The 12,863-nt window shown below is 33.7% G+C and overlaps 1 protein-coding gene across 1 annotated transcript in view; it reads left to right on the forward strand.

Moving 5' to 3' along the window:
* Positions 1 to 6,333: 6,333 nt before the first annotated feature.
* Positions 6,334 to 12,863, forward strand: part of LOC128552151 (uncharacterized) — a gene marked incomplete at its 3' end in the record, with an annotated part of 57,585 nt that continues 51,055 nt past the window's right edge. The window contains exons 1-2 of the mRNA XM_053533170.1: positions 6,334 to 7,821; positions 11,868 to 12,241. Coding sequence (XP_053389145.1) covers positions 11,879 to 12,241 — 363 coding nt within the window. The remainder of the gene's footprint in view (positions 7,822 to 11,867; positions 12,242 to 12,863) is intronic.

The following is a 12,863-nucleotide window of genomic DNA, read 5'->3' on the forward strand; positions in this document are numbered from 1 at the left end:
TTGTACTTTCTAATCTATATATTTCTCTTCGTTTGCAAAGTACTTCATTTACTTAGAATTTAAAATATATAAGAAGGAAGAAAGTGATACCTTTATGTTGCTTGTAAAATAATAAATTGATTACCTGATCACATGGTCAAGAATCAATTTAATGATACTAATTGATTCTCATCACACAACATACTCTATATTATATACCCTAAAATATGATGTTTTAATGTTAAACTGGTTTGAATTATGTATTTTTTCATGCTCCAAACAATGTTGAAAATTAAACAGTGTTTGCCTCATTACGGTTTACTTTTAACAACGTGGCAGACATGTGAACAAAAACCTGATAATGTCACTATGGCTCCAAGCAAGGGATTGGCGGCCTCCGCGGCCAAATTGTTAAAGTCACTGACATTTAATCACTTGCCTCTGTGGGTTCGACACAAGTTCTGCAACACTGTATTTATAACATGTTTTATCAGCATTTCAAATCCTTCAATTCTTGTGAAACTATCCTTGTCTTCAAAGTCTGTCTTTAGGCAATCCAAAAAACCAGATGATAGGGGGTTGACTATAGCGTCATGGGCATGAAAGGTAAACATCAAGAAATACCTCCTTTCACTTTCGTTTTATCACAACTGTGGAAGCATATAACGAAGCTTAAAAAATATATTTGTTACAGTCAGGCATAGATAAAGCTTATATTGACATAAAAGTGACCTTTACTAAGACACAATATACCGATATGGGCTTAATTCGACGAATTACTACCTTCGTACCTATATACTTGTTTGACTGGATGTTTAAACACTATAATAAAGCACTCTACTGAATGGCATTTTGGAAATGCATGTAAAGTATAGAAAATAGTTTCTGCAAAAATTGTGTTATGTCTGGAAGTGGATCAAAATCCAAGCTTTAAATAGGCCACTCGCGGCGTGTAAATTTAACTGCGAGCTCACCGGTTTGACTAAAAAAGGATTATATATTTTTGAAACAGTATGCTTTTAATACTGAACTTAATCGTGAGCATCATTTAATTGACATAACCTTATTACACTGTAATACATATGGACAACCAGACCAACGCCCATCAGTTTCTTTGGATCACTGAAATAAAGGGACATGAGATGATATACTAGGAATCATTCATATCACTAAGATAACAACCGATTTTTCGTTTTAAAACATTGTATTTTAGTCATGAACATCATTAGGTCAAAGTCTATTTTAGCGATTCTAAATACAAGTATAGGCCAAGCAATCCGTGAGCAATATTTAAGATCTGTTCCACTGTTTATACTTAGGCCACCTTTGAGGGTTTTGCCATGGTGAACAGATGCTTTAAGAATACCAACCTTTTTATTTCCATAAATCATATAAAACTCTATTTTATAGGTTTTATCTATGGTTCGGTGTTGGCCAAACACATAGTCAAGTAGTTTTGTTTCGACAACTAAGAATAATTCACAACTTCTGTGGCTTGCAAAACATTAAAAACTAAATATATTCAGAACATATCGTACACATTGAGCACATGTTACTCATACTCTTCGGATGCATTCAATAACTAAACGGCTTTGTCCGCCTTTGGGAGTCTCTCAGCAAAATCGAGTTTTCACAAATTTCGGCATGTTACACCGGACGCCAGAGCGGAAAGATAATATTTGACAACACGCCATAACGAAAATACATCCCACGAAATGCGTCGTTTCAAATATCATATTTGTGTCTTAGCCCACCCCACCCGCCTAAACGAAGCTTGCAGAAATCAGCCTCTAAATATTTTAATATTTTGATTTGGACGTACAATATTGAGACATTTAGTTTGTTCCTGTGGTATTTTTCTTCCTACAAGAAGTAGAAGTATCGTTATTACAAATCAACGTAACTGTTTTAAAACTTCAATATAAAATTTAAAACAAATATATACTTGAATGTCTAAGCCGAATTGACATTTTTAAGTATAAATACCTGAGACTTTTTATATATATCTGCATAAAATGATTATACTGCTTGATCAATTTCACATCATATCATATTCATACATACCTTTTTTGCAAGTTGGGTGTTTATATCTTTATACTTAACTGGAATCCCGAAACAAATTTTACCTTTTTACAGCAAATAACGTCTGATCATACTATTTGGCAGAAGTAAAATAATTTACCCTGTCATAAAATATAGTCAAGTAATGTACGCCTATAAAATCGCGTGTTCAGCATTGTTGAATCAAGGAATTCATTTATAGAGTTCTGCATAAGGAAGGATTCACTTTTTCATTACCGACTGAGTTGTGATTTAGTTTAGTTACGTTATATGCTTCTAATTTTTCCATTCTTACAGGCTATTTAGATTAATACATTCGAGTAGTGGAGGGCGACACTCTTGGCCACTTTGTAATTATTTCTATATAAAGACGCCATCTTGAATTGGGAGGATTGGACTTATTTGATTTCTCGTTTGCTCTCTGGACAGATGGCTGATACAAAAATCTGTCATAATACTTGAATTTAATGAGACATTATCAGACGGTTCAAGTGTTATACCAAAATGAACAAGACATGCTGCCTTCTATCTTTAAAATTAACTTTTAATGAATAGACCGCGTGTCCACTTTGATAGCAGAAGAAAATATGAGAATGTTGAAATTATAAGCTAGATTTTGCTGTTTTTGATACTCCATTCAATCCTTTTATAATGGCATGTTATATCATTAAAGCGTGTTGTAAGTTTTTAAGGCCGGAATGCGTGAACTTAGATATCTCACTCGACAGTCATAAAGTGTATTCAAGGCACAGAAGGAGTGGTTCTTTGTTCTATTTAAAAACGCGATCTTTGATTAGGTGCAGTCAATGTTCGGGATGGGACTCATTCGAACGAAATAGCGTATGATTGACCTCCATTTAAGATTTATGTAGATATTGGAAAATAATGAAAACAACATCCCATGTGGAGTTTCGAACATACAAAGATACTAGCGGATACAAGCTATAGACCATATCGTAAAGTATTTCACTTTTCAAAATAAGGACAATTACTAAATATAGTTTATGTTAATATAAAATCAATGAAATTCACCTGATCTGTTTAACAGTATGAAAACGGACACAATGCATCTGTAGCTAAACTCAGTATATAAGTGTACTACAAGTACAATAGCTGGAAGTAGTTCTGTCAAACGACTGTGCTATTTTACGACATTTCGCTATGAATGTGGCTCAATATACACAGTTAATATATATATCTAATAAAGTTAAATGCAGTTGATGAGTATTTTCTACACTTGAAGTAAATATTTCAGTGAAAGACGGGTATTGGATATCTTTAAGCAGTTTTATTTAACATCGAACTTTTGAAATTGTACATGTGATTAGAATTAGTTCCTGAACAACAGAACTGAAGATGTCTAGCCAATGATTTATCTGTAATACTGATATTTATTGTGTACTAAAATTAAGTGTACGGATACATTTATTTTAATTTAGAGCAACGCTTCAATGAAAGTATTTAGCAACATACCCCTAGTTGTGATACCCTGTCAAACTTTAGGGTACCTACCCATGATTCTATTGCACATGCTTGTTTCTTTGAGAACGACCGACCGACCGCTCTACTACATTATTTTTACTTTGTTCATTGAACATTGGTTTACTCACCGCCTGACTCTGCTATTTTAGATTCTAATAGTGACATACGGCAAACATTGGTAAATCAAGCATACAGGGGGACAACAAAAATTTTAGAGTGTGTTCGAGTGTTAAGTGTTAAATAGTGTTAAGAGTCTTCCGAGATCTCAAGAATAAAAAATGTTTCGCTAAACATAACACCCTTAACGTGAATATTGAAGATTATCTATCAATCCATACTGAAAAACCATTAGAAATTTATACAGTTTGAATTTGCGTTTCCCTAATTAGATGTTGTATAAGTTGACTAGAAAAATATTAAGTTTCGCATTAGAAAGATATGTATTAATAATTATTTCTAAAAACCTGATATATTTGCAATGTGCGAAATGACGCATGTAACAAACACCTGCAGAAATAATGCATTAAAATCAAATCCTGACGATGATAACAACAAAAACAACTAGTATATCCATAATGTGTGGGTAAACATTCCACTCATTGCCTATGCACGTAGTAGCTTTGCACACATGTCGAATATACAGACTTCCTAAAATGCGACCTTCAAATTTTCCCGGAAGTAAAAAAAATAAAAGTACACAGCAGAAGTCGCATTTGTATTGGCTTATAGCAAGAGTTCATGCGCAGGGGTCACCCCGTCTAAAAGTATGCGCGTGGACTTTTTTTATTTTTTTTTTTTTTCTTTGCTAATGGGAAGTCAATTTTCAGCACTTTCTTACGATTTGAAAATACCCGGGCTTCAGCACATGTCAGCTTTTCATCTACGAAAAGAATATTTGCACTCGGAAAAAACAACACAAATTCCACAGAGGTCCGTAACGGAGCAAGGGAATATGGAGATTTTAGAACATCGTCAAATCGTCTTTTTTGATGTTGTCTAAAAGTTTCTATGTAATGTCTCGGATGTCAGATATTTCGGTGATATTTTCAAAATGAATTTCGTTTGATAATTGACACAGTGTTATGTCCCTTTGTCGATGCATTCATGTATGAGTGTTTGCAGTTACTCAGTAAAATATTTAATTGATGTAGAGGTATATTATGACTCAGTGTTTCAGTGACGCAAACATTTTACAATCTCATTATATATCTACTGTTTCTGTTGATTGAAAGATATGAACACTTAGTGCTATGAACAGAGAAATTCACAAAACTCTGATTCTTCACCGTTCTAAGTCTCTAAAATTCAAGTGACATAATAAGTTTTGTTATGTATCTTTGTACTAAAGTAACTTGATGTGCCTTTAAATATCTTAGTTAAAATCAAATGAATACGGGCCCAGTATCTTACTATTAGCACGCACTTTCCGCGGTAAAGTTACATAGGATGGTCGGAAACTTTTATTAGTTTAGATTCCTCAAAATATCCGGGGTTTCTGTGTGATTCATCCTACTGTTATCTGTGTTTGACTGTTGCAATGTCGCGATTCCTATGAGATTTAAATGATCTGTATAATGTGTTGTATAAATGTGAAACACAAAATATGTTAACGCTGCAATGCATCTCTTATCGACTATTTGTTAACATTTTCAAAGGCAGGTCCAACAATCCCAAACCGCCATGCCTATAAATAGCTATGCTGCTCACATCTGGCGTACATTTCAAATTCCAGGCACGCCCCTGGACGCGCTCTTACTAGTTAAGTTCTACCTTTACTTGTAAAATATCCTGTACAATACCTTTTTTCTCATCGCTAAAGCTATTAGATTATTATTAGCTATAAAATGCAAAGGCAAACTACAAATTTCATAATAAAGTGTTTAAACTTATCAGAATATTGTAAAAATGTCTTAGGTATTGCAGCGTTTGCAGCTTTTTCTTTCTTGTAATGTTCGTACATCTTGTATTCATAACATTTAGGGTCTGTTCCTTTCACCTAATCCGGTAAAATCTGGTAGCGTTAGTGGCAAGGAAAATTTTGACGCCGTCTTTGGGACTCCCTAACGCTCCGACTCGCGCCATTTACGTCAGTGCCAAGAGAAATAAACACATTATTATTTTGTGATGCATGGTTTATCAATGAGGTACATGTATATTCAAAACAATATCATTCTTGAGGTGTATTTCTACATTTACTGTTATTAATAACGACATTTTTACAACATTTATCCGAATGCAGTTCTTATCACGACGCCGCTTGTAGCCTTGGATGGGGATGTACCCAGTCAACATCGTGTTGGATATATATTTTTCATTCGGTTTGCTAATGCACGTCGTCAAGTTGACGATTTAAATTAACGGAAACAATAAAATTACAAATAAGCTTCTTCAGCAAGGTTACTGCTACCGCGGCGATTTCTTCGGTTTGTTTACATCTTACATGTGGTCATCTTATTTTGAATAAAGCATTGATAGTGAGGAAATTTTTAACCTTTACCCTGCTAAATTTCTAAAATTGACTGGTCCATCATTCAATTTGGGCAAAACCATTTATTATTCGAAGGGGTGTTCATCGAAATTTTACTGACTGAAGAGCTATCAGTGCAGGCCATGATCAGCCTGCATTGACGTGCGGGCTGATCTTGGTCTGCACTGGTCGCAAAGGCAAAAGCACTTGCCGCTAGCAGGCTAGAGGTAAAAGATGCTGAAATTAAAACAAAAACATGTTTTACGGTCGCGACCTAATATATTCTTTAAGATATTAACTGACGGCTGAACCGATGTGTCTGTGACTGAGATAAATATGTAAATCATCTAATATGAGCCCTCTGTTTTTTTTCTTTTCGTCAGAAATCGACAAATGCCACGATATATTAACCATTTAATTTATGACACAATCTTGTGTTTGTCAAATGAAATGAAATTTTGCTTGCATAACCAAATAAAATTTATTTTAGAATTTTTCTGAAGTTATCATTCTTGGATATCATGCAAGTTATTCCTTAATTGTATATCAGACACATTGAGCCTTATAAAGTAAAAATGCTGTATAAATTTATCTCACCAGAAGTAAACAAATCAATTAAATCCTATTTTTAGTAAACCGTGTATTATAAACGTTGGAATCCCAAATAAAACGCAAAATACGCAAATACCAACCCACTCATTGAAGTAAAATCAGCTACAGTCGATTTACCACAGGTATGGTATATTAACGGCTTATAACTGAAGGTTAAATGACAAATAAAATAAGTCCTTAAAAATTCGTTAAATCATACCTGACGTATAATGCTCATATTCTAAACATATAAAGAATGATTCAAGAGTCGTTGATTAAACGTTGTGTAAAGAAAATAACGGATAATCATGACTTATTGGTTTTATCGCCGATGCTGATTTTATTAAATTTTATCATATTTTAGCTAGTTTTAACAGTTTTAACCAAAATTTGAAACAACTTTAACATGTTTTACATAGAACTGAAACAAAGGTAATAAAACAACTATAAGAAATCAAATAGTAAACATAGGAAGAAAATATCATTTACAGTAAAGTTAGGCAAGCATTTGTAAATAGATATTAGGGACCTACGGTGGCATAAACAACATACAGAGCAGAGTAATGGATATAAGAAAGAAGTCACCATAGGAAATTCCAGTAGTGAAAACGTACAATAAACAAGCAGACGACGACAGGCAACCGAAAACAGGTAACCAGGTAAATTTTAGAAAAGAATAATACCGCGAAATTTAGGTGTCCCGTACACAGGAAACGCGTGTGGAGCTTTTAATATCCAACAGATTTGCTTCAAACTTTCAACGTCGATAAAAGATAGATGTAGCTAGAATATTAGGGCTTTTTCATTAAGATACAAACTTTAAACTAATCAAAATTACATAAAAACGGCCGATTTTTCATAAATTTACCGGTAAAATTTTATACAGCGCGATCGCAAATAGCTATTATGTCTTATAAGTAAATAAATTGAAATCAATGCGAAAAATAAAATTGGACGTTCGGCTAGAAAAGGCAAAATCAGAATAGAAAAATCTTTAATAAGAAGAAAATGCCATCAATTTAAAAACATACAGTAAAAACGAAATTGTTAACCATAATGCGAATAGTAAGTACATGGAGTAAATAAAAAAAATGTCGATGACATAGGCATGGCGTGTAACCTAAAAATAAACCTGTGTATGGAAATGTATCGGACGTAAATAGATAGTTGTTATCAACCAGTCAAAAATATAACGATATTCAACTCTTGAGTAAAATTATTTGGACTACCTTTTGATACATGTAAGTTTTATTTGAATTTATCTTATATTCGCAACAATATCAGCATTTAAACCCAAATCTGGCAATGACAATTTCTTTCGAGTGGAGAAAACTACTCGTAACTGTTTCCCAGGATTGGTCAAATTAGTTAGACTAAGACTCACATATTCCGTAAGAAATTGCCGACTTTTTTTTCAATTAAGGAAGCATGGTCGGTTCCGGGAATCGAATTTATGCCCTTCGATCAACGATGAGCGAATCCAACAATTCGAGTCAGTCACGTTTTATAATTATTGTTAAAAAAAAACAACACGAGGTACATTATTTAAAAATATGCAGCAAAAGGTACTGAAATTTAGGCAGAAAAAGGCCTGTAATGTACAAGAGGGTGTCTTTTTTCATATCCACGCTACCTAAATGTAGTTTGCATTATGGCAAGATTCATTTAAATTTTAAATGAAGATTAGTTCTAGTACATCTGTTACAATCCAGTTAAGAAAAGACGAAAGGGCAATTTGATCTGCAAACAGTAGTAATTGACAATTATAACCCAAATCTAAGTCAGTAATTAATTTCAATTACTTTAATGCACTATTTAAGTGTAATCCATCGGTAAGATATTTTGTACATTGACCCAATAATACCTATAATTTCATGTTTAATATTGGAAATGCCATTACATGTGTTTTATAATTAGCATATTTGTAATATACACTCCTTCGATTTTAATTTTAAATTAGGGGTACAATAGAAGGGTACCTGTCGAGGATATATGAATTTATATTATGTACCACGTCCGTTAATGTATCGTACCTCTTTTTTGAGCCTCAAAAAATAGATATTCGTGTAACTTTTTCATTGGTTAAAAATATCGTATAAAAGGCATAATGTTTAATTCGGCTGACCCCTGTAGAACATAACGGGACAGTTCGGATATAAAAACAAGAAGGTAATGATTTTTCATAAATATCATACCCTCAGGAAGGGAAATTTCTGGTCATTTCACTTATTAATACTGTTTCCAATAATTTCTAACTATAATGTTATTTAATTGCAACAGTAACCTTCCTTAGATGGACGGTAATAAAACTTGAAAGAGCTAGAGTTCATATCTAGTTGTGTCAAACAACCTATTATCAGGGGAAATTTCTTCTGAAAAAGGGGGAAAAAACATAATATTTTATGGGGGAAATTGGGCTCATATTTGGCCCCATAAATGGCCAAACTAATGCCTCGATGGAATAGAGCAAGTGAAAAACGTAAGAATTAAGTGTTCATAAGTGAATCAGTGAATAAAATTGATATTTTCACTGCTTCAAAAAAAAAAAGAATTATATTAAAATTATACTATAAACGTATAATTTGTAGTGTGCGATCCAATTTTACACAATTAGAGAAAATTCAGTTTGGACAATGTGTGTAAGTAATTATATATAATAATTATTCCTTACTGATTTTAAGATAAACATAAATGCAATTATACCACTTGCATACTGAATATTTTGAAATATATAAAATGTGAATAATATTGTATTGTAATATTGACTAGCAAATAATGGCAAATAATGAATAATTTCTTCATAGAAGGGTGATATATGATAATAATTACTATGTTTAATAAACTACTTTGTCAACGAAATAAAGTATACTATCACCTCTGTTAATACAATATGATTATCAATATGTCTTTCCCTGACTGGATGAGCAAATTCACAAAAAGCAGTTAATTTATTAAAAATACTTGTTTTTGAGTGTTGGACCGATAATGCATTCAGTTCTTCAGTGCAATACATTAGACCAATTTGAGTTAGACCATTTTCACATTGTAGTTTTGCTGTTTCAGAGCTAATTAAACTGCAGTTGGACGTCTATTACACTGACAAGAAAATTTTTTTTTGTAATTATACCCAAAATAAACATATTTTTAAGAGAGGAGATGTAGATCGATAAACATTATGTTGTCTTGCCCATCCAAAACATTTTAGACAAAAACAACTGCGGCTATGTTTCTTGTGGCAAAGTTGTGAGTACAACTGGAATAGGGAAAATAGGTACTTCAGTACAACTAAAATAGGGGAAATGGGTGTTGCGCATTAAACATACAGACACAGACCCAAGTATTATTACTGTATTTCAGAGAAAGTAACAGAACCTTCCAACTTATGTGAAAACAGAAACTGATTACATATATCCTACAATTACTAGTAGTTCACTTCCAACCCTTGAATATGGAATTCAACAACAGCAATAAAACCTAATATATAAAACTAAATTTGCAAATAAATTATTCATAGCTACTTAAATTCATTAGAGAAATGGAGCGGTCATCATTTTTGTGGTGAAGCTATGGCAAGGTGTTAATTTATGCAACCAGACTGAAGCTTAAACTTGTATCCTTGGAATACTGTTCCTATGCTCTACAGACCAAGCTACCAGGCTGTTTACAAATTTTCTTCCAGATTTACATTACATGTTTCTGAACTATATTGAAATTCAGCCTCAAATTTCAGTCCTATGTATTTATTAAAGGTGTCGTAACCAAGTCGAAGTCATATGTTTGATACCATATATTACAGGGTCGGATAAATGTGCAGAAGGACTTTGACTCAGACCAAGGGTTTTGCTGACCAAATTACTTGGCCTCCAGAACATTTTCTTGCAGAGTTATTGTGATCGCTCGATGTCCGGCGTCTGTCATTTGTCTGTCTGTCTGTCGTCTGTCAGCATTTAGATTGTGTATGCTATAGAGGCTGTGTTTTTCAACTGATTTCCATGAAATTTGGTCAGAATAATAACCTTAATGAAGTCTAGGATAAGTTCGAAAATGGGTCATCTGGGGTCAAAAACTAGGTCACTAGGTCAAATAAAAAAAACCTTGTGTATGCGATGGAGGCTGTATTTTTCAATTAATCTGCATGAAATTTAATCAGAATGATTGCCTTGATGAAAACTAGATCAGTTTGAATATGGGTCATCTGGGGTCAAAAAGTAGGTCACTAGGTCAAATCAAAGAAAAACCTTGTTTATGTAATAGAAGCTGTATTTTTTAATTGATCTTCATGAATTTTAGTCAAAATCATTGCCTTGATAAAATCTAGGTCAAGTTTGAATATGGGTCATCTGGGGTTAAAAACTAGGTCACTAGGTCAAATAAAAAAAATAACTTATGTATGCAATAGGGGCTGCATTTTACACCCGATCTTCATGAAATTTGATGAGAATGTTTGTCTGGATGACATCTAGGTTGACTTTTAATATGGGTCATCTAAGGTCAAAAACTAGATCACCTAGTCAAATTAAGAAAAACCTTTTGTATGTGATAGAGGCCTTGATGAAATCTAGGTCAAGATTGAATATGGGTCATCTGGGGTAAAAAAGTAGGTCACTAGGTCAAAGCAAAGAAAAACCTTGTGTATGGGATAGAAGCTACAGTTTTCAATTGATCTTCATGATATTTGGTCAGAATGAGAACATTGATGAAATCTAGGTCGAGTTTAAATATGGATTATCTGGGATTAAAAAGTAGGTCACTAGGTCAAATCAAAGAAAAACCTTGTGTATGCGATAGAAGCTGTATTTTTCAATTGATCTTCATGAAATTTGGTCCGAATGATTTCCTTGATGAAATCTAGGTCAGATTTGAATATGGGTCATCTAACATCAAAAACTAGGTCACTAGGTCATATCAAATAAAATACTTGTTTAAACTCAAGAAACCACATTTTTGGTCAAATTCTACTGAAAATTGGCCAGAATATTTGTTTCCATGAAATCCCAAAGATAAACATGTTTACGCTGTTATGGTGTGTTTCTCAGGTAAGCGACCTAGAGCCATCTTGGCCCTCTTGTTTAACTTTTAGGAATGAGTTGTAACAGTTGTTAAAACATGCAAAACATGGTAAAAATGAATTATGAAAGCATGCTGACATCCATAAGAGCATGTCCTGAACAACAACATTGTTTTGAAGATGAAAGAGTAGCTGTAAAGAGTATTGAAACTGATGTAATTGACACAGAAAAAGATATTTCTAAAGATGACCGTAGTACATGTATAACTAAATTTTCAGGTGTAGAAATCATGAGGTCAGTTGTGGACAGTATATACAAGGTGTGCAATGGCTATACTTGGAAGACATCCTTACAGGTTGTCTTTGCGTTAGTAGCATTTCTGCCTCAGACAGAAAGTGCAGTCGAGAATCAAGAAGTTGCTAACCTTAGGGTACAGGTTGTATTCACTGATCTACCTGAACCGTACTTGCCAGGAATTGGCAGAGCATACAGTTTAGACGATTTAGGTGTTGAATTTAGGCCATCTTCTCACTCTAGAGATGATGAGGAATTCAGGGACAGCTTTCACACACCTCCAGATTTTGGAGTGCTTTCAGGACATGACCACAATAGAGGCCAGCTTTGCCTTACTTTAGATCAAACTGACTTGAAGGTAAGTTTGTACTTTCACTTTCAAATGTGTAAGTGATGGGTCGATCATAAAGGCCAGTGAGCTTTTACTTTTAGATTGAATCAGTTTCCAGTCAAGTGCTGATAGATCGAGCCTTGCAATAGTAATGTATATTGTATGATGGTGAGGAGCTATCTTAAGTGTAGAGACTGGTTTTGATTCACCTGTTTGCCTGGGTACTTAGAGAAGTTAATGTTCTAAGTTTTATACTGTCTCAAAAATTGAGGGGAGAGCATAAGGTCATATAGTTATTAATTTGTGTTCATCCATTCATTCAGTCTCATTGTTTTTGCCTGGAAAATACCCCACACTTTCATTCAGATAAATATAATTTCATGTTTAAAATGTTATTTTTATGCCCCCAACATCTACTGATGCGGGAGGCATATGGTGATCCGTACGAGGTTAATCAAATGGGACCATTTCGTCTAGCATCAATACCCCTTACTAGAATGGCTTGATACTAATGCAGATGTAACCTGTGACCATTCCTCATCTTCAGACATCACCTGACCTCAGTTTGACCTTGACCTTGACCTCATTTTGGACTTAGGTGCAAAATCTATCGACAAGGATGCCACTGGGGGCATCAAGCATTTATTGA

The sequence above is a fragment of the Mercenaria mercenaria genome, unplaced genomic scaffold (genome assembly GCF_021730395.1).
Source record: "Mercenaria mercenaria strain notata unplaced genomic scaffold, MADL_Memer_1 contig_2084, whole genome shotgun sequence".
NCBI lineage: Eukaryota > Metazoa > Mollusca > Bivalvia > Venerida > Veneridae > Mercenaria > Mercenaria mercenaria.